This window comes from Kogia breviceps, chromosome 1 (genome assembly GCF_026419965.1).
Source record: "Kogia breviceps isolate mKogBre1 chromosome 1, mKogBre1 haplotype 1, whole genome shotgun sequence".
NCBI classification, from domain to species: Eukaryota; Metazoa; Chordata; class Mammalia; order Artiodactyla; family Physeteridae; genus Kogia; species Kogia breviceps.
Genome location: NC_081310.1, coordinates 146,686,088 through 146,706,683, shown reverse-complemented (window position 1 = coordinate 146,706,683; position 20,596 = coordinate 146,686,088). Strand labels below are relative to the sequence as shown.

The 20,596-nt window shown below is 42.7% G+C and overlaps 1 protein-coding gene across 4 annotated transcripts in view; it reads left to right on the top strand.

Annotated features, from left to right (window-relative positions):
- The window catches only part of RAVER2 (ribonucleoprotein, PTB binding 2), a 138,434-nt gene that overhangs the window by 11,293 nt on the left and 106,545 nt on the right, over nucleotides 1–20,596 (top strand). For 2 of the 4 annotated variants that reach the window (XM_059045521.2, XM_059045513.2), the window contains exon 1: nucleotides 18,894–19,365. The exons of 1 other annotated variant lie outside the window; for it this stretch is intronic. In XM_059045521.2, the coding sequence (XP_058901504.1) occupies nucleotides 19,123–19,365 (243 nt within the window). In that variant the 5' untranslated portion in view covers nucleotides 18,894–19,122. Of the gene's footprint in view, nucleotides 1–18,893; nucleotides 19,366–20,596 lie in introns of those variants that run through there. One more of the 4 variants, XM_059045535.2, reaches the window with a different exon arrangement.

Below are 20,596 nucleotides of genomic sequence, written 5' to 3'. Positions count from 1 at the left end.
TAGTTTGAAGACATTGATGGAAGAAGAATGAAGCTATTTTCTGAGTACATCCTACCAAGTTCAACCAATTCAATAAACAAGTTCTGATTCCTCAAAAAAAATCTTAAATGTGGATAATCTTCAGGGTTTTATCTTAGGCCCTCTTCCCACACACTACTTTCATATATTTACATGACTGAAAATTTACATGGCTATGCTTTTTCCCAAACCTGTTTTCCAGGCACAGACCACTCTCCTGAGTTACAGAATTGATATACACAATTTCTTGCTGGGCACTGGCACTTGAATAGATCTTGGGAATGCATACCAACTGGACTCATTAACATCCATCCACCTTGTGCCCTCTTAAACCACTTCTCCTCAGTGATCCCTTTCTGATTTCAGTGCCCAAGGTGGAACTCTTAACTTTTGCCCCTGCAAATTGCCTAACATCCAATCAATCACCAAGTCCTTTCTGCTCTGCCTCCTAAATATATCTCAAGTCTGTTCACTTCTCTCCATTGCCCCTGTAACTACATTGGTCTGAATCATTTTCCATCTCTCATAGGAAGAACTGCAGTGGTCTCCATCTGGACTCTCTGCTTCTAGTCTCACTGAATTCCAATCCATTATTTTCATTGCAACTACAAGTGATCCTTGTAAAATGAATTATTTGTCCAGAAAATACGTATTGCATGCCTATTGTGCACCAGGACCATTTCTAAGTTCTGGGGATAGAAGCAGAGCACAAAACAGAGTCCTTGTCCTCATGGAGTTTGCATTCGAATGGGAAGAAGGTAGTATTAAACACAATTACCTATAACAGTCTTCAGCAAAGGATTTTGAAAACTGTAATTATGTAGTCAAGTACACTTGGAACTTTTCTGCATATTATGTGTGTGTTATATTAAGAGAAATACAACATATAAATTTAGTGAGTTTAGGAGAATTTGTTGGGCCAATAAGAAAAGATACAAGATAAATAGACTATAAATTGTTTATGTTTTTGCACTCACATAATTGAGATAAACTCAGAGTAGGAATTTGACAGCACAGAGCAGGAGGTCCTGCTCAGGCTCAGTCGCATAGGGACAATTCCCAGTTGCCTCTGTTACAGGCCTTGTATCCCCCTCACCCCTCCCATATTAATTAATGAAATCTTACTTAGTGAGAAGAACCACATGCAAGTGAAATAAACTATAATTAGGGTGGACTTATCTCCAGAATTTCTAGGGATTGAAGACCTGTTATATCTCCCACAGGTTTGATCATATCTAGTGTAAACAGACTAGGTCTTTCAAAATCTACTGTTCTGCCTGGTAGCGTCACTTCCTAGAAGGAACCTTGGATTAGAAGACAGAAAAGCTTACTATCCTGATAGCTTTTTTTGTTTTCCTCAAAACATAGCAGGTATTTATTAACATTCATTTCCCCATTAGTTTTTTTTTTTTTCTCATCTTCCACCCTACTTTTTTTTTTGTACATCTTTATTGGAGTATCATTGCTTTACAATGTTGTGTTAGTTTCTGCTGTACAACAAAGTGAATCAGATATATGTATACATATATATATATATATATATATATATATATATATCCCCATATCCCCTCCCTCTTGCGTCTCCCTCCCACCCTCCCTATCCCACCCCTCTAGGTGGTCACAAAGCACCGAGCTGATGTCCCTGTGCTATGCAGCAGCTTCCCACTAGCTATCTATTTTACATTTAGTAGTGTTTATATGTCAGTGTTACTCTCTCACTTCATCCCAGGCTCCCTTTCCCCGCCGTGTCCTCAATCCATTCTCAATATCTGCATCTTTATTCCTGCCTTACCAATAGGTTCATCAGTACCGTTTTTCTAGATTCCATATGTATGTGTTAGCATACAGTGTTTGTTTTTCTCTTTCTGACTTACTTCACTCTGTACAACAGACTCTAGGTCCATCCACCTCATTACAGATTACTCAATTTCATTTCTTTTTACGGCTGAATAATATTCCATTGTATGTATGTGCCACATCTTCTTTACCCATTCGTCTGTCGATGGACATTTAGGTTGTTTCCATGTCCTGGCTATTGTAAATAGTGCTGCAATGAACATTGTGGTACATGTAACTTTTTGAATTACGCTTTTCTCAGGGTATATGCCCAGTAGTGGGATTGCTGGGTCATATGGTAGTTCTATTTTTAGTTTTTTAAGGAATCTCCATACTGTTCTCCATAGTGGCTGTATCAATTTACATTCCCACCAACAGTGCAAGAGGGGTCCCTTTTCTCCACACCCTCTCTAGCATTTATTGTTTCTAGATTTTTTGATGATGGCCATTCTGACCAGTGTGAGGTGATACCTCATTGTGGTTTTGATTTGCATTTCTCTAATGATTAGTGTTGTTGAGCATCTTTTCATGTGTTTGTTGGCATCCTGTATGTCTTGTTTGGAGAAATGTCTATTTAGGTTTTCCGCCCATTTTTGGATTGGGTTGTTTGTTTATTTTGATACTGAGCTTCACAAGCTGCTTGTGTATCTTGGAGATTAATCCTTTGTCAGTTGCTTCATTTGCAAATATTTTCTCCCATTCTGAGGGCTGTCTTTTTATCTTGTTTATGGTTTCCTTTGCAGTACAAAAGCTTTTAAGTTTCATTAGGTCCCATTTGTTTATTTTTGTTTTTATTTCCATTTCTCTAGGATGTGGGTCAAAAAGGATCTTGCTGTGGTTTATGTCATAGAGTGTTCTGCTTATGTTTTCCTCTAAGAGTTTCATAGTGTCTGGCCTTACATTTAGGTCTTTAATCCATTTTGGGTTTATTTTTGTGTATGGTGTTAGTAAGCTTGGGTTGCAAATTGATATCTTGATGCCTCATTGCCTGCACAGCTGGCGCCAACCCAAGAAGTGTCAAGCTTCCCCAAGGGGAGTAAGGAAGATATCATAATAGACTAGGTTTGCTACAGCAACCAATAACCTCCAAATTTTAGTGGCTCAGCACATACAGTAATAAATACACATATTTGTTATTCACACGAAGCCTGTTGTAAAGCAGACAAAGACATGCTCTGTTTTACATAGTCAATCAAGGCCCCAGGTGGTGGAGGTTCTACCATTTAGAATGTTGTTGGCCCCCTTGTTCACCCTTCGTTAGCTTCTACAGCCTAGGCTTTTATACAGCCTAGATCATTTAAAGGGGATCCAGAAAGCAAAGCCTTTCATATACTCAGGTAGGAAAGCAGTAGTGGATTTTGGTAAGCATTAGGGTGTCTTCTACCTAAGCCCACAGTCATTTTGTTCAGAAAGCCTTTTCTTACCAACATTCACCAGTTTCCAGGTAAGATGTTGCTTTTATATGTTTCCATAGTACTTTTACATCCTCTGACATTATCAGCAGTAGTCCCCCCTTATCCACAGTTTCACTTTCCACAGTTTCAGTTACCCATGGTCTGAAAATATTAAATGGAAGATTCCAGAAATAAATAAACCATAAATTTTCAATTGTGTGCCATTCTGCATAGTGTGGATGAGATCTCCAACCGTCCTGCTCCATCACATCTAGGACGTGCATCACCCCCTTGTCTAGCAGATGCTGCCTGTTAATCCTTCAGTAGCCATCTCAGGTGTCAGATCAACTGTTTGTGGGACCTCAGCGATTATGTTCAAGTAACACTTATTTTACTTAATCTTGGCCCCAAAGCACAAGAGTAGTACAGCCGGCTGTTTGGATGTACTAAAGAGTAGCCATAAGGTTCTTACATTAAGCAGAAGGGTGAAAGTTCTCGACTTAATGAGGAAAGAAAAAAAGTGTATGCTGAGGTTGCTAAGATCTATGACAGGAGCAAATCTTCTCTCCATGAAATTGTGAAGTAGAAAAAGAAATTCATGCTAGTTTTGCTGTTGTACCTCACACAGCAAAAGTTGCAGCCACAGTGCCTGATGAGAGCTTAGTTAAGATGGAAAAGACATTAAATTTGTACAATAAGATGTTTTGAAAGAGAGAGAAAGACTACATTCACATAACTTTTACTACAGTGTATTGTTAAAATTGTTCTATTTTATTATTAGTTATTGTCATTAATCTCTTACTGTGCCTAACTTAGAAATTAAGCTTTGGGCTTCCCTGGTGGCGCAGTGGTTGAGAATCTGCCTGCCGATGCAGGGGACGCGGGTTCGTGCCCCGGTCTGGGAGGATCCCACGTGCTGCGGAGCGGCTGGGCCCGTGAGCCATGGCCACTGAGCCTGTGCGTCCGGACCCTGTGCTCCACAACGGGAGAGGCCACAACAGTGAGAGGCCCACGTACCACAAAAAAAAAAAAAAAAAAAAAAAAAAAAAGAAATTAAGCTTTATCATAGGTATGTATTTATAGGAAAAAACAGTATATAAAAGGTTTGGTTCTATCCACAGTTTCAACATCCACTGGGGGGTCTTGGAATGTAACCCCCATGGATAAAGGTGGCAACTGAACATATTATTTTACTTCTTGTTTAATTGTCATCTTAAAAGAAAATAATAAAATAAATTGTCTTCTTGCTTTCTTAGATCTTGTCCTCACCTACCTCCCTACTAAAACACACTTGCCCTTCTACTTCACCTGGCTAACTCATATTTATTCGGTAGGTCTTAGTGAAAACTACTTTCTTTTTTTTTTTTTTTTTTTTGTGGTATGCGGGCCTCTCACTGTCCTGGCCTCTCCCGTTGCGGAGCACAGGCTCTGGACACGCAGGCTCAGTGGCCATGGCTCACGGGCCCAGCCGCTCTGCGGCATGTGGGATCTTCCCGGACCGGGGCACGAACCCGTGACCCCTGCATTGGCAGGCGGATTCTCAACCTCTGCGCCACCAGGGAAGCCCCGAAAACTACTTTCTTTAGTCACCGGAAAAAGATATAATGTGAACCGTAGTTCACATTAACCATAGTTTTTCACCTTACAAAATTTTTAAGTAAGGGAATTAGGGCTCCTCGGAAGGTATCTGATACCAGATCTCAGAGGAGGAAAGAGCAAGAAGAGTCAAATACATCTCTGACAAAAACTGAAGATTTATTTTTGTTGTTAATACCTAAATAAATGTTAACAATAATACAGACAGGAGAGATTAGTCACTGGGCAAAGGTGATAAATTTGGCATAAAAAATGACCACAATAATTGGAAGGTATTGAGTCTGTCAAAGGAGACATGAGTCCATGGTAATTCTCAAAAGGTAGAAGTGATTTTTAAAAATCTGCTGAAAGGATGGTTTGAGATTTTTAAAATATTTATTTATTGAACGAATGAATGAGTTGTATTTTGATTAAAATAGAAAAGGGTCATTAACATGAAAATAAGCAGTTGCAACTTAGAGAATGTGTTTACTCGTTGTATTAAAAAAACACAAGAATTTTTAACCTTTGTATCAAACTTATAAAAAAGATTAATTTAAGCTGTAGCAGAGGGATTTGTATATTCAAAGAAGAACTTCCTGGCTGTGCTCATTGTTAAACGCTAGAGTGAGGTTGACTCTTGCTTGGGAAGCTTTTTCCTCTCTGGGTGTTTATGTACAATTCTGCCCGAAGGCAGGAGAATACAGCACAGCTGATTTCCTAAAATCCCTTCAGGCGTTCAGCTCTCTAAGGTGGTCATTATGAGGCAGATATAGATATGCTTGTGCTGTGTTAGACTCAATTCAGTGAAAACTTGGGTGAGCTTTGTGAATGGACATTCCATAAGTGAAATATTTACAGTTGCATTAAGTATACATTTGCATCAAAGATGTAGGTTCCTGTAATTATGAGCACCTGGGAAACTCTTCAACAGTGTGTATGGAATTAGCACTAACCTACTTTACTGAGGTTTTCTTTGTCATGCCTTATCTTGGAATCTTTTTCTGTGAAAGAAATGAGTTCGCCAGCTGAAAAGTATATTAGGAAAAAGGTCTGTGCTCATGTGAAAACTATTCTAGAATCGCACAACTTCAAAGGTTGGGTTTCTCTTACTGGATGAAGAAAAGCAAAATGCTGCCCATAAATGGACAATTGAGTGAGAAAGCAGAAGGGGTAATGAAATATTACAACCAAAAAAGAAATGGAAGAGCTGGCAAGAGAACTGGAATACAGCAAAATGGAGGGGTATAAAATTAGCTGAAAACAGAGGCAGTTGTAGAAAAACTCCTTTGAGTGGGTAGCTCAAATGCTAATGATTCTGATAAAAATCCAGGCTTTGACTAGAGAAAACTAGGTATTTAGATCCAGCAATATATTTGGAAAGGTATGGGGAGAACTAACTTGAAAACCGCACCTCAGTTGGCTCAGAGGGGAGGTGGAAATGTAGAATCTGTGAAGGAAAGTCTAATATGTTTTTTTTAAAAGCTGTCTGCTAAATGAGACCAGATAATTTATGCATTGACGATGTGAAGCACTTGTTAGCTTGGCTTCAAAAGCAATAATTGTCCAAGGACTGTAATCCATTACTAATCAGTGATAAAGACTGTTGTCAGGACGGAGCTAATTAGATATGGTCTTAAAAGTGTGTTTGAATGCCAAATTCCAGTATAGATTGACAAACATAGCATGGAAATGTGCCAGGGGCTGGGGACTAAAGGAATAGAACTGAAGTGAATTAAACAAGATGGCAGAAGAATAAAACAGAAGGATGAACATATATCAAAGTTTGTAGGGAGTTCTAAACATATCAAAATTGAACAATTTGTCTCAGTTTGGGTCCTCCAAGAAGCAAGACCCCAAAATAGAATGAGATGGGAAGGAAATGTATTGAGGGAAATGCTTGTGAAGGAGGAAGGGAACAGGAGTACTTGGGGTGGGCTCCCTGTGGAAGGACAGAGGAAAGGAAGGAGGGTCTTGTAGAAGGAGCCCCAGACTGCAGCGCAGCATGGCGGAAGGCAAGTGCCCTAGCCAAGGTTGCCCACTGGAGCAGTCATATGCTGGGGAGAAAGGGCCCAGCTCTAGCAGTGCCGCTGTGCTCAGGCATTAGCTGGGAGCAGCCTTCGGGGACCCTGGCTTGAGCGTGAATGCTGTATTCACAAAATGCAGCAGCTAGTGATGGTCAGCCGACCACACTCCCTACAGCAGGTTGTTTGAAAGGGAGATCTGAGTGGCAGACACGCACGGCTGCTCTGGCCCATCCCTCACGCCTCACAGCTACACTTTTCCACATGTTTGGGGAACAGCTCTTCCACGGCTCCTGTGAGCCTCTCTTCCTGCGAGGAAACTTTCAAGAGGGAGATTAGGGGGATAAACTACACCCCAAGATGCTGTAGCTGGTTTCAGCTGGAACTGGTATTCACAGTCTCCCCACTCCCTCTGAAGTCCCCTCACCCTCAACTCATCTCTGTTGTTCCTGGTGGCTTATCTGATGGTATGACCCAAACCTTCATTCCTGAGGGAACTGATTCTGTGGAAATCATACCTTCTCAGGCCAACATTGCTACACACGTCCATTCACGGTTCTAATGGTCAAGAAATTTATCAACGGGCATCTAAATAGATCACCTTGTTGAAATGCAGCCTACTTCCTCCGGTTGTTCTGAGTCTGCTACCCTGGTGAAGATGGTGATTTCTCTTCTTGCCTGCTGGTTACTGGAAACAAGGAGTCCAAATGCTCAGGCAGCAGCCATAGCCTGTAATTAAGTCGAACCATGGCTGTCCCCCTGGCAAGAGGATGCTCCTTTGGGGGAAGAGAACCTCACCCCCTCTGAGGTCAGAGTTGTAGGGACAGGAAGCAAAATGTCCTCCAGTGTCATAGAGAGTAATGATAAGTGGACCACAACTGCCTCTACCCTTGGATTCCCGTGCCTGTATATTCTTTCATTTGGAGACCCAGTGGCACATAGCGTTCTCTGATTTAATGTATATACTGTATCCTGAATGATGTCACCTACCCTTGCAGAGTATTGCCTTTGCAATTGTATTTCAGCTGTGCTTTAGTCAGCTGTTCCAACATTCTATCAGGCTGGCTACTTAATGATGATGAGAGATCACTGGATTCCATGGTCAAGGGCCCAGTCTTGCAGCTCCTTCACTGTGAAGTGGTTTCCCTGGCCAGATGCTATGCAGTGTGGAAATTCATGCCCATGAATCAAGCATTGTGTATGTCCTTGATAGTGAGGCTCTTCAGGCAAAAGACACAAACCCAGACCTAGAATAGGTATCTATTGCTGCGAGGATGAACTGCTGGCACTTCCTGAACAGATGAGCTCAATGACACCAAGTGGTCTCCCTGAGGACTAGTGCCAGATCAGGACTCAGTTTTGTCTTCTGTTGCTGATAGGTTGGATATTCTGAGGCAGCAGTAGTTAGATTGACCTTAGTAATAGATATTCATGCTGTGTGGGCCCCCACATAGACACCATCTTTGATACCATAGCAATTTTATTCATGTGCCCATTGTGTCACCTCTGGGATGGCCAATGATGAAAGCGGGCTAACATTGACTAGTCAAGTAATTTTAACTAGTTGGTTCTTCAGTGCCTTTTCCAAGGTAGATGCTCTCTGCTGAGTATTGTAATACAAAAATCTTCACGCTTCATGTCCATTCCCATATGTGTGTCCACATGTTTCCACTGCAGACCTCATCTCTCAAATTCCAGGAGTAGGAATGTTTGAGCTACAGGCTACACTTGCTGCAAAGCTCTTCTATGCTCCAGTTTCTCCTCAAAGCTGACAGCCTTCCATGTCATGAGGTCTACAGGCTGGAATATAATTAATACACTTCCAGTATTGGGTGTAGATCAGTTTGCCTCCTGAACCCAAAGAAATCCACCAGGTGTTGTGCTTCCTTGTTTGCCCCAGGAGATATAAGGTGCAGCATTTGTCTTTTACTTTAGAGGAGATGTCCTGGCTTGCCCCTGGTCAAGGAACTCAAAAACTTCCCTGAAGTGGCAGGTCCCTGAAGCTATATGAGTTTTTATCTCCCACCTTCTGATGCTCACATACCTTACCAAGGCCTCCAGCACAAAACCCAAATTTTGCTTGTCCTGCCAGATCAGCATCATACCACTAATGCTTTGGATCAATGTGATGATATAGGCTCTTTGAACTATGTTATGACAGAGTCCGGAGAGTTAACACAGCCCTGAAGCAAAACCATAAGTGAATCTTGTTGTCCATTCCATGTCAAAGTGAACTATTTCTGATCCTTTTTTTCTGATTGGTATAGAAAAGAATGCAATCATCAGATCAATAGCTGCATATGACACAATTGAGGGCTTCACAATCAGCTTTACCATCAACAAGTCTGGCACAGCAACTGCAACGAAGCTACTACTTGGTTGAGATTATGGAAATCTGTAGTCATTCTCCAGGATCCATGTGGTTTCTGTAGTTGTCAGACTGGTGAATTAAATAGAGACAGGATATGGACTACCACCATGCATCCTTTAAATCTTTAATGGTGATTGTATTAGTCTGGGTTCTCCAGAGTAACAGAACCAAGAGAATATCGATAGATGATGATAGATAGATAGATAGATAGATGATAGATAGACTTATTTTTAATAAATACATTTTAAAATTAATTTAAAAAAAAAATTTAAAGAGATTTCTTTGGCTCTTGTGATTGTGGAGGCTTAGAAATGCAAAATCTGATGGAGGAGCTCAGCAGGCTGAAGACTCAGGACCAAGTTCTAGTCCAAAGGCAGTCAGCTGACAAACCAAGAAGAGCAGAGGTTACACAGGAAGTCCAAAGGCAGTCTACCGGCATAATTCCCTCTTGCTCATGGGAGATCAGCTTTTTGTCCTATCATCAGTTTTCAACTGATTGGATGAAGCCCATCCACATTATGGAGGGCAATCACCTCTACTTAAGTGTACTGATTTAAATCGAAATCTTATCCAAAAATACCCTGACAGAAATATCTAGAATAATGTTTGACCAAATATCCAGGCACCACAGCCCAGCCAAGTTGACACATAAAGCTAAACATCTCAGTGGTACTAATCTCTGTCTCCATTTCTGGAATGCAATATTATTTTTGATTCACTATCCTTGGCTTGTGAAAGTAGTAGTTTCAGAGGCTTTCTTTTGGCTTTCCCCAATATAATGGTTCTTACCCAGCTAGCCAAGTTCCTAAGTGAGTCAAACTGCCATGAATGTGAACCTTAATTTTTCACCAGGATGGGTGAAATGATCCTCCACTGAGTTCACGGACCCAGTGGACCCACCATAAGCTGGACTTCAGCCAGACTGCTTATGTTACTGGGTCCCAACTCTAACAGGGGATCCTGAGGACACTTTAGGTTTTCTGGTATCAATGTCAGCTTTGAAAATATGTTCAAAGTCCTCAATATGTGTAGTTTTCCTTTTTCAAGTGCGCTGTCATCCACGTATACGGCTGTAGGTCCCTTTAGGGTGGGACTGGGGAAATCCTTATAGTTAATACTTGTCATGGTCTTGCAGGCTTCTTCCTCCTTGAGACACAACCATCTCTCAGTCACTGCATTCTGGGTCTGAAAATTGTCTCAGGTCCAGAAACTGAGTAATGAATCATGAATTTTTATTGGGGCAACTACCCTTATCCTCCTGTTTTTCTGTTCTTGCCTGTTTCTGATTAGATGTTAAATGGTGCTCTCATTGCTTGCACTTCTATTTTGCCCTTAGGGATGCCAGATTTTGTTAGCCATTTCTGTACCTTCCTGTTGGTCAGGCCCCCTTAACCACCAGCTATTCCAGTCTTGCTGATAGTTATAATAATGGTTGCCCCCTGGCTTCTATTGGCTTGGTTATGTGGTTTCTGTTATTTTGGATCACGATCACCCCTGTTGCTATTAACAAGCTCAAATTTGTGACAGCTTCATCCCTGGCCTGTATGGAGAGGCACCACTGAACTTTTAATGATGCTGGTGTCTCTCTCACCAGTGCATTCCTGATGGCCTTGGAGAACGATGTGTTCTCTGGGCTCTGCTGTGGAAACATAATCTTCTCATGGGTCCTCTGGTCTCACGCTATGAATCCATTATGATTCACCCCTTCCCACAGCCTTTTTATTCCTTCCTCTACTATCTGCCATGGCAACTCAGGCATTTCCACGTCAGCATGGCCACCGCCTTTTCTGGGCTTCTAAGAGCCAGACTTCCCTACAGTGAGTTTGCCCCATCCCCTGGGCAGAGGAGGTTCCTAGTAATGGTGTCAAATCCCATTTTCCAAGAAAGTGTTCCAAGTCAAACAGGCGCTCTGACTCTCATACTGTGCCTGTTACTGTGTCATTACTTCTCAGTTTCTCATTAACGCTCCGTATGGTGTCAGTAGAACTTTGGAATAACCAGCCAACACCACTACACTTGTAGGCATTATTCTCCCCATATCTTTCAAATGCCTACATCTTCAAACTAGCAAAGCTGTTCTCCTCTCCCAGGACACACTCCCAGGTCATCACCAGTGACATCTTCAGCAATTGTGGGGCTGCCTTTTGCCAAGGACCACCCATTCCCCACATTGCACCCAGGATGAAGTCCTACTTGCAGGCCAAGTATGAGTAAACAGTCCTCAAACCTAATTTTATTGCCTGCTTTCTTGGGCCATGTTTTACTGACTGTGTCAGTTAGGTTTCCTGCATAGCAGACACCAAGCCAAAATTAGCTGTGCAAAAGATGTATTGGGGCAACATCTGTGAGGCATAAAGGGGAGGGGAACAAGAGTAGGTAGGGAGAGACTTTAAACCACAAAGATGGTCAGACACTTGTGAAAGGAGAGAGGGAAGGAGAGAAGATTGGGTAGGAAGAGCCCCAGGCTGCCACTGTACAGCTCTGAGAAAGTCTTGGCCAGGTGATTGGGGCGTCCGGGGCAAAGATTACCCACTAGAGGAATCTGTAGGAAGCAGAAATGGCCTGGCTACAGTATCCCACTACATTTAGTCATTGGCTGGGAGCCTTCTGGGGAGGAAAATAGCCTCAGTGAGAATGCTGCAGACCTGGAGGTGCAGTGGCTAGCTGGAAGTTGTCAGCCAATTACAGTTCACACACTAATTGAAGGGAGAGCTGAGTGGCACACCTCCACAATCAAGTCTAACTGGCAGGAGCAGGAAGGAAAGAAGCCAAGGCCAGGAGGCCACATGGAAAATAGAATGGGATCCTACCAAGGAGCTTTGTGGATAAGCATCAGCATGTGCAAATTTACCTTTGTTTACATGTATATGGGTTTGGTGGGCTGGTTAATGTTACCATAGGCATGAATGAGTCCATGCAAGTATACAGGCTGCCATGGGAAATGAGCACTGACAAAGAAGGAGACAAAAAAATCTATGAAAAGCAGACATAAAAATTAAGAAGGTGTAGCTTTATGGGACCATTTAATATAGGAGGAAATCATCCTATAATCTTCAGTATGCCTAGAGGGCAATCACTCTATTATTGAAATCATCACAAAAAGGATAATTCATGTTGAATATCATGTTTTATGAAGTAAATATGTACTCCTTTAATACATACACATACACTTTAATAAGATTTTCAACAAAATGAATTTTTAAATGTCACTTACTTAAATGGTAAGTTCCTCCATTCTACACAAAAACTTAAATAATAATTTTAAAAGATTTATTTCCCTGCCAGATAGCTGGGTTATACTTTATTATCTTTCAAATACTTCATGGCTTTTTCTATAATTTTATAGCAATCATTTTTTAAAATTACATTTTTTTGTTTGTTGGTTGGTTGGGTTTTTTTTTTTGCGGTACGCGGGCCTCTCACTTTTGTGGCCTCTCCCGTTGCGGAGCACAGGCTCCAGACGCGCAGGCTCAGCGGCCATGTCTCACGGGCCCAGCCACTCCGCGGCATGTGGGATCTTCCTGGACCGGGGCACGAACCCGTGTCCCCTGCATCGGCAGGCGGACTCTCAACCACTGCGCCACCAGGGAAGCCCTAAAATTACATTTTTGACAGAAAGTATGCTACTTCCTTAGGCTTCCATAATTCAGCAAGCAGAGTGCCAAAAGAATCTTAACTTCAATGGTAAAGAATACAATTCTTTTTGTATTATTTAATACAATTCAAGGTTCGAGGGAAACGTTTGCAGTTTACATACTAACAACTTTCAAATTGTCTTTCATAATTTTGAAATAAAAATAAACCTAAATTATAGTAAGAGTTTATAAATATTTTAAAGATATGCTTAGGTGTAATAAAAGGAAAGCTTATAAATGATATTTTGTGGCTATATTAAAACTAAGAAAAGTAATTTGTATTAAGTAACATCATTTAGCTGTAGGTACTCATAGGCACTTTTTTTCTTTAATTTATTTTTAAAAATTTATTATTTTTTAAAAAATTTATTTACTTATTTATGTATTTTTGACTGCGTTGGGTCTTCGTTGCTGCGTGCAGGCTTTCTCTAGTTGCAGCGAGCAGGGGCTACTCTTCGTTGTGGTTCGCGGGCTTCTCATTGCAGTGGCTTCTCTTGTTGCAGAGCGTGGGCTCTAAGTGCGCGGGCTCAGTAGTTGTGGTTCGTGGGCTCTAGAGCACAGGCTCAGTAGTTGTGGCGCACGGGCTTAGTAGCTCCGTAGCATGTGGGATCTTCCTGGACCAGGGCTCGGACCCGTGTCCCCTGTATTGGCAGGTGGATTTTTTTTTTTTTTTTTTTTTTTTTTTTTTTTTTGTGGTACGCAGGCCTCTCACCGTTGTGGCCTCTCCCGTTGCGGAGCACAGGCTCCGGACGCGCAGGCTCAGCGGCCATGGCTCACGGGCCCAGCCGCTCCGCGGCATGTGGGATCTTCCCGGACCAGGGCACGAACCCGTGTCCCCTGCATCGGCAGGCGGACTCTCAAACACTGCGCTACCAGGGAAGCCCAGTCCAACTATTTTTGCCTGATACCTTTTTCATTTTTACCTGGCTCTCTTTTCTTGGGCTGGGCACAAAAGTAATATAAGCAGAGTCTAACAGGACTACCAAGTACCTTCCACTTTTTTTCCTTCTGGCCCTTGAATGTTGTTCCCTGAGGTCCTATTTCTTGGACTTCTCTTTCAGTCTGCACACTCAGCCTGAGTGATCTCATCCAGCCTCAGTTTTAAACTACCTAGTTCTCTTACAAGTTTTAGTCTGTCGACTGGCTTTTTTATCTATATGTCTAAATTGGGCTTATCTTTACTTCCTAAACTGTTCCCTCTTTCAGCTGCAGTATCACCCCCATCTAATTTCTCATATTAGAAAGCATGCTATTCTTAACTTCTTTCTCTTTGCCAACATCCAATGAGACACCAAAATTTTAAAAAAATAATTAATAATTACTTATTATTATTATGGCTGCCTTTTTATCTAGCCCTTGAGTTAAGCACTCTACTAAGCCCTTTATATATATTAACTCATCTAATCCTCGTGATGGCCTTTAAGAATAGCCTTATGGGGGGGCTGTTATTATCTCTGTTTTAGAGATCAAGAGTCCGAGGCTTGGCATATTTGAATTATTCTCTCATGCTTTAAATAGCTCACTCTAGTTACAAAGAATTGAATCCAGGTATTTTAACTCCAGATCCTGCTCTCTCCATCATTGGATCCTGCTTCTACTTTGCTACACTGTTTCTCTCAGAAAAGTCTTATAAATTCAGCCCCTCCTCCAGCTACAATTACACCAGTTTACATACCTGGGCTCCAAAGCAGATGGATTTGCATTGGAATCCTGGGGTCCCTGCCTACTGTGACTTTGGACAGGTGACCCTCTCTGCCTTTCATTCCTCATTGATTAATAGGGATGTACTACCTATATCACGAGTTGATTGTAGGTTTTAAAATTTAAAAATACAAAAGAAAAAAAGAATAAAAGCTTAGGTAACCCATGTAAGCTCTATACGCTTAATACACATAGGTTACTTAGGTAACCTATGGAAAGCTTAATCCACTTGTTATTGTTATTATTATTCTCCAATATAAGCCCTCAAATGTTTTCACTTTGTCTCAAAAGATTTCCAGTTGGTCTCCCAGACATAAGACCTGCTAAATTCATTCTCTCCATTATTGTCAGAATTATTTTTTAAAAAGCTAAGTCTGATCATGTAATTTCCCTGCTTAAGAGCCTCGGATACTCCTCTTCTACATGGGATTGTATTTTATGCCATATTAAAGCAGTGACTTGAAATCAGATTTAAAAATAGACAGAAATAACTCACCAATAATTTTGAAAATAAAGGCAAAAGTGAGCACATAGCTCCTGTTTTAAGAACAAAGTAATTATGTAGCTCATGATAATTACCTGTGGGCATTGGTAAATACGTTGCAGCTTGATAATTGTACTCACTGCAGGTTCAGATTAGAATGTTCCTTAAATTGACCACAGAAGGTGCTATTTAAAGAGTCAGGCTAAAACCTGGAATGAGAGGAACTCTTTGGAATTATAGCAGCATTTCCAAATCTTTGCAATTTCCATCTGTTTCTTTTATGTGGCAGTAATAATCAATTCAGTTAAATAATTTAAAATCAACAGATTCTATTATTTCCCTGAATTCCTGGCAAACAATTGAGTCAAAGTAATGAGGAAAGATAGTTGATTTGAAACCTGGAGCAGTGTTTATCAAAATATCAATTAGGACTCATTAGTGTCAGATGAAATCAATTTAGTGTCACCTGCCCCCCCACCCCCCACCAGCAATTTTTTAAAAAATGGAATAGAATACAATTTTTTTAAATACTACAGTATGCTGCACCATGGAAGGGTATATTGTTCTGTGAAATCTCTGCTTCAGTTGTATGTATGTATGTTTACCGGCTTGTAATGTAAAATATATTTCCCACTATCGTATATATTTCCCACTGGTTTGGGTCAAAAAAGGTTTAAAGCCACCACCCTACAGGACACAGCAATAGCGTTCGAGGAGTGAGATCAATTCCAAGTAGCCACTTAATAAAATTGGTTTAATAACATAACATTGAAATCATATCCCACTTGGGACAAAAAAAAATTACATAATTATAATCCCAAGAGTATTATCAACACCTGATTCATTCACCAGACTTGGCTTCAAATAATTTTAAGTAGTTCAAAAAATCAAACCCATCTCTAAGAGGTAAACATTCACTACCACAGAAACTATGCAGAAGAATTTGCCATAACTTCTGAAGTCAATACCAAAAAAGCACTTTGAGAAATATTTTCAGCAAAAGCAAAATCACTAAAATGAGACCCAGATCACTGTTTTCCAGGGCTGCTCCTGATGTTTGTTTGCATATTTATCACATTTAATTATAATTCTTGTATAATTTTTCCCAATAAGGCTGAGCCCCTATTATACAGAAACTTTATTTTATTATTGCTGTATTCTTAGTGCCTTTATATATATTGTCCAGCACACAAGAGACATTTAAAAACTTTTGTCAAGAAAACGGTACTCATTTAGATAAATATATGTTCTCAGACTTAATGACTGACTCAAGGTCAGAGCATATGCTAAGCCTATTCATGCTTCTTGCGCACTTTAAAGAATATACTCAGCTCAGGATATACTCTCTCAGCTCTACAGAACAGTGCTTGATTGGAGCTTACAACTCATAACTTTTAATCAAAGGAATAAAATTTAGGAATTCCCTGGCCATCCAGTGGTTAGGACTCTGCACTCTCACTGCCAAGGGACTGGGTTCAACAATCCCTGGTGGGGGAACTAAGGTCTCACAAGGAACAAAATTTAAAACCAAAATAAGACATTATTTTGGGACTTCCCTGGTGGCACAGTGATTGAGAATCCACCTCCCAATGCAGGGGACACGGGTTCAATCCTTGGTCTCGTAAGATCCCACATGCCGCGGAGCAACTAAGCCCCTGAGCCACAACTACTGAGCCCGCGTGCCACGACTACTGAAGCCCTCTAGCCTAGAGCCCGTGCTCCTCAACAAGAGAAGCCACCTCAATGAGAAGCCTGTGCACAGCAACAAAGACCCAATGCAGCCAAAAATAAAATAAAATTTAAAAAATATATTATTTTGATATCAAATTATCATGGATGCAAGCAGGGAAACAAGCAATGTTTGTGATGGGGAAAACTGAGTAAGGTAGTTTGGAAATACACATCAAAAATCTTCATATATACTTTTTCTTGTGAAGACATTTTGCTTCTAGTTCTTTACTCTATGGAAGAATTACAAATATGCAAATATGGACACAAGGATATTAATCTCAGTGTGGTGTACAATAAAGATGTCTAATGCTAGGCAATTAGTTATGTAAATTATGGAAATTATCACAATAGAATAATATGCAGCCATGAAAAATAATGATGTTCAATTATCTTGGCATAGAAAGAGGCGCTGAAAATATGCTGTAAAAAGCAATAAAGCTGTGCACTGTAGAATATCGTTTATATTTTTTATGAGATGAAACTCATATGACATAATTAACCATTTTACACTGAACTATTCAGTGTCTACTTAGTACTTTCACAATATTGGGCAACTGCCACCTCTCTCCAATTCCAAAACATTTTCATCACCCCAAAACGAAACCTGTATCCATTAAGCAGTTGCTTCCCATCCCCCTGCTTCCCCAATCCCTGGTAACTACCAGTCTATGTTCTGTCTCTATGGATTTACTTATTTGGGAATATTTCATGTAAATGGAATCATGTAACACGTGACCTTTTGTGTCTGATTTCTTTCATTTAGCATAATGTTTTGGAGATTTATCCACCTTGTATCAGTACTTGATTTTTTTTTATATAGCTGAACAATATTCCGTTGTATGCGTATACTATAGTTTATTCATTGGTAGACGGACCTTTCAGGTGGTTTCTACCCTTTGGCTATTGACAATAGTGCTCCTATGAACATGGGTGCAGTGCAGAATCATTTTAATGATACAAGTATCTGTTAGCAGAGAATAAATGCAGGAATATCAGCAGTCATTATTTTGTGATGGAGAGATGACAGATGAGTCTTTATGTTATGAAGAGCGTTGGGCTTTAGAATTAAGCAACCTGCCTCTATTTCTTCACTTGTAAAGTGAAGAAAATAAAAACTACCTAATTGAATTATTGTGAAGAGTAAATGAAACATTTGTAAAGTACTTAGAAATACATGGGGGCACAAGGTAGGTACTGAATACATAGTATGTTTTTAAAAAATCTTTTTTGGTTTTACTTTTTGGTGACATCTACTGAAAATATTTTCCCCCAACGGAATAACATGTTAAACAGGCTTTTTTTTTTTTTTTTTTGAGAGTGTATTTGCATGCTACACAGTTAAGATGCATGTTTCTCTTTACTCAGTCATTTGGGCTGGTGCCAGTCAAAGGCTGCCCAATTGTTTGATCTGATAACATCACTGTGACTTAGCTCTACAGTGTAACTCTCCCTCAAAGTTTCAATTAAAATAATGTTCCAAGTAGCGTTTTCGCCAACCCTCTGCCACAGTTCATCTTCCATTTTAGTCTTTGTTTCGGCACCCCTTTATATGCTGCATATGCAAGCATCAAGGTTTTACATTTTCGGAAACGTACAAAAGAAACGGAGGGGCGGGTCAAGGGCACAGGCTTTCTCGTAGACACAGCTAGGAAAATACTTTGCTATTAGGTTTTTTCAAATATATAAAATTGCCTCCAGAATTCTTGCCTTTTTGTACTCCCTAGGAAACCTCAAATTTTATTTTTCATGGCAAACTCAAACTTCTCTGCCAGACGAGCACATCTTGAGCAGAGAAGGTTCGCCGTCCGGAGCGGGCAGGAGCCTCCCCGGCTTTGGGGAGGCTGAATTCGCGTCTGCAGCCCCGGAGCCGCCCCAGCGCGGGAGTTTCGAGGGGAGCTCGGGGACAGCTGCGGTGTCACGTGGGGAGGCCGCGAGGGGACCGACGCCTGGGGCCCGAGTGCCCCCGGGGAAGCCGCATCCCCAGAGCCCAAACCTGGGCTTTCGCTAGGGCCTTGCAGGGAGGTGAGCCCGCCCGCCCGCGCCGGCACAGGTGTCCGGGTGGCGGCGCTGAGGCCCCCGCGGGCTGGGCGGGCGCGCCTGTGCGCGGGGCCCGGGGGCCCGAGGGGGAGGTTCCCGCGAGGTGGTTCTGGGCTCCTCCTCGGCGCTCAGGTTTCCTCTTCCCGCCCTCCGGCTGCTGGCTGCGGCGCCGCCTCCCTCCCTCTCCCTCCCCCTCCCCCCACCCGCTCCGCCGCCTCGGCCCGCCTCGCCCCCGCCCGGGCCTCCTCCGGCTCTCTCTCTCTCTCCCTTCCCCTCGAGCCTCCGAGGAGCCCGCAGCCGCGGGGCGCCCGGGAAGATGGCGGCGGCGGGAGCCGGCGGCGAGGGGGGCGCGGGCGTGGGCGGCGCGGCGGGGCCCGAGCCGGGGTCGGGGCCGCGCGGGCCGGACCCCTCCGCCGAGGCGCGCAACGACGCCCGGGGCCCGGCGCCCGCCGCGCTGCACCCGGAGGAGGTCGCCGCGCGGCTGCAGCGGATGCGCCGGGAGCTGAGCAACCGCAGGAAAATTCTGGTGAAAAACCTGCCCCAGGACAGCAACTGCCAGGTGTGGGGACGGGCTGCGAGGCGACGCGTCGCGGGGGCTACGGGGCAGGAGCTTTAGAGAGAAGCTGCCCACGCCCCCCCCTCCCACCCCGGTGTCCAGGCTGGTGCCCGGCTCCTGGGAGCGGTCCGGGGGAGGAGGAGGTCGTGCAGAGTTACGAGAACGGTCCTTGGCTTTTGCAGAGCCCCCCGGGTTTGTGAGTCCGAGGTCACCCCGCGAAGGAGGCACATTAGGAAACTGAGGCTCGGAGAGGCGAATGGGCTTGTCCAAGGTCACGGGAATCTGGAGCGCTGTCTCTAAGTCCGGCTGGTTCCTTCCTTCCCCTGATGGCCCAGGGTGGTGTACTGGGGGAAGGGGTCGGGGAAGTAAGTGAAGGAGAGCGGAGGTGAGCTGCGGAGCACAGCTTGGGAGTGGGGGACATGTCTTCGGGAACACCCTGAGACTGGCGCAGGGTCCCAACGGGGTCCTCGCGACTAGGGTGTGCCCTGGGGGGCGGGGTCACGGGAGAGCTGGGAATGAGTTTTGCTGTTGCAGGAGCACTTGACCAAGTTTGTATGAAACAATTCTGTCCCCTCAGTTTGCTAAGACCCTGGAATACAGAGGTTATCGCTGCGGTTTGGGGAGCCTTGCAGCCGTCTTCTCCCTGCCGAGTGCTGGAGGATTTGTTCCTCAGTGACTCCGAGGAGGCTTAAAGATAGGCTACTCTGTGTCTTTGATCCAGATTAACTGTTGATTTAAGCTCTGCATCTGTTTGACTTTTTTTTTTTCTCCTCGATTACCAAAGTTACGTGCGCTCATTGTAGGAAAGCTAGAAAACACAAAGACGCGCAAAGGGGGGAATAGAAATCACCTGTATTTTTGATACTTAAAGATAATTTGTTAACGTGGACTATTATCTTTTCCTGTGTGTACGTTTCTTTGACTATTAAGGGTTTCTTGTCTAGATGTTCCCGTATCTTTCACATTTAATTGGAATTTCTATATTTTGTGGGGATGGGGAGGGTGGTCTGTCCTGGTGGTTGCAGATTTGGGGCACTTCGTGTAGTTCCTCCTGTAGTGGGATGCATGGAATTGCAGGGGAGCTGCTGTTGATAATTGCAACGGTTCTTCCATTAGATCCGTTAAATATTGAGACCAATACCTCATTACTATGTAATTAGACCTTACATAGCCAGCCACTCACAATAAATGTGAGCATGTAACCTTATAACCCATATACATGAAGGGCCATTTT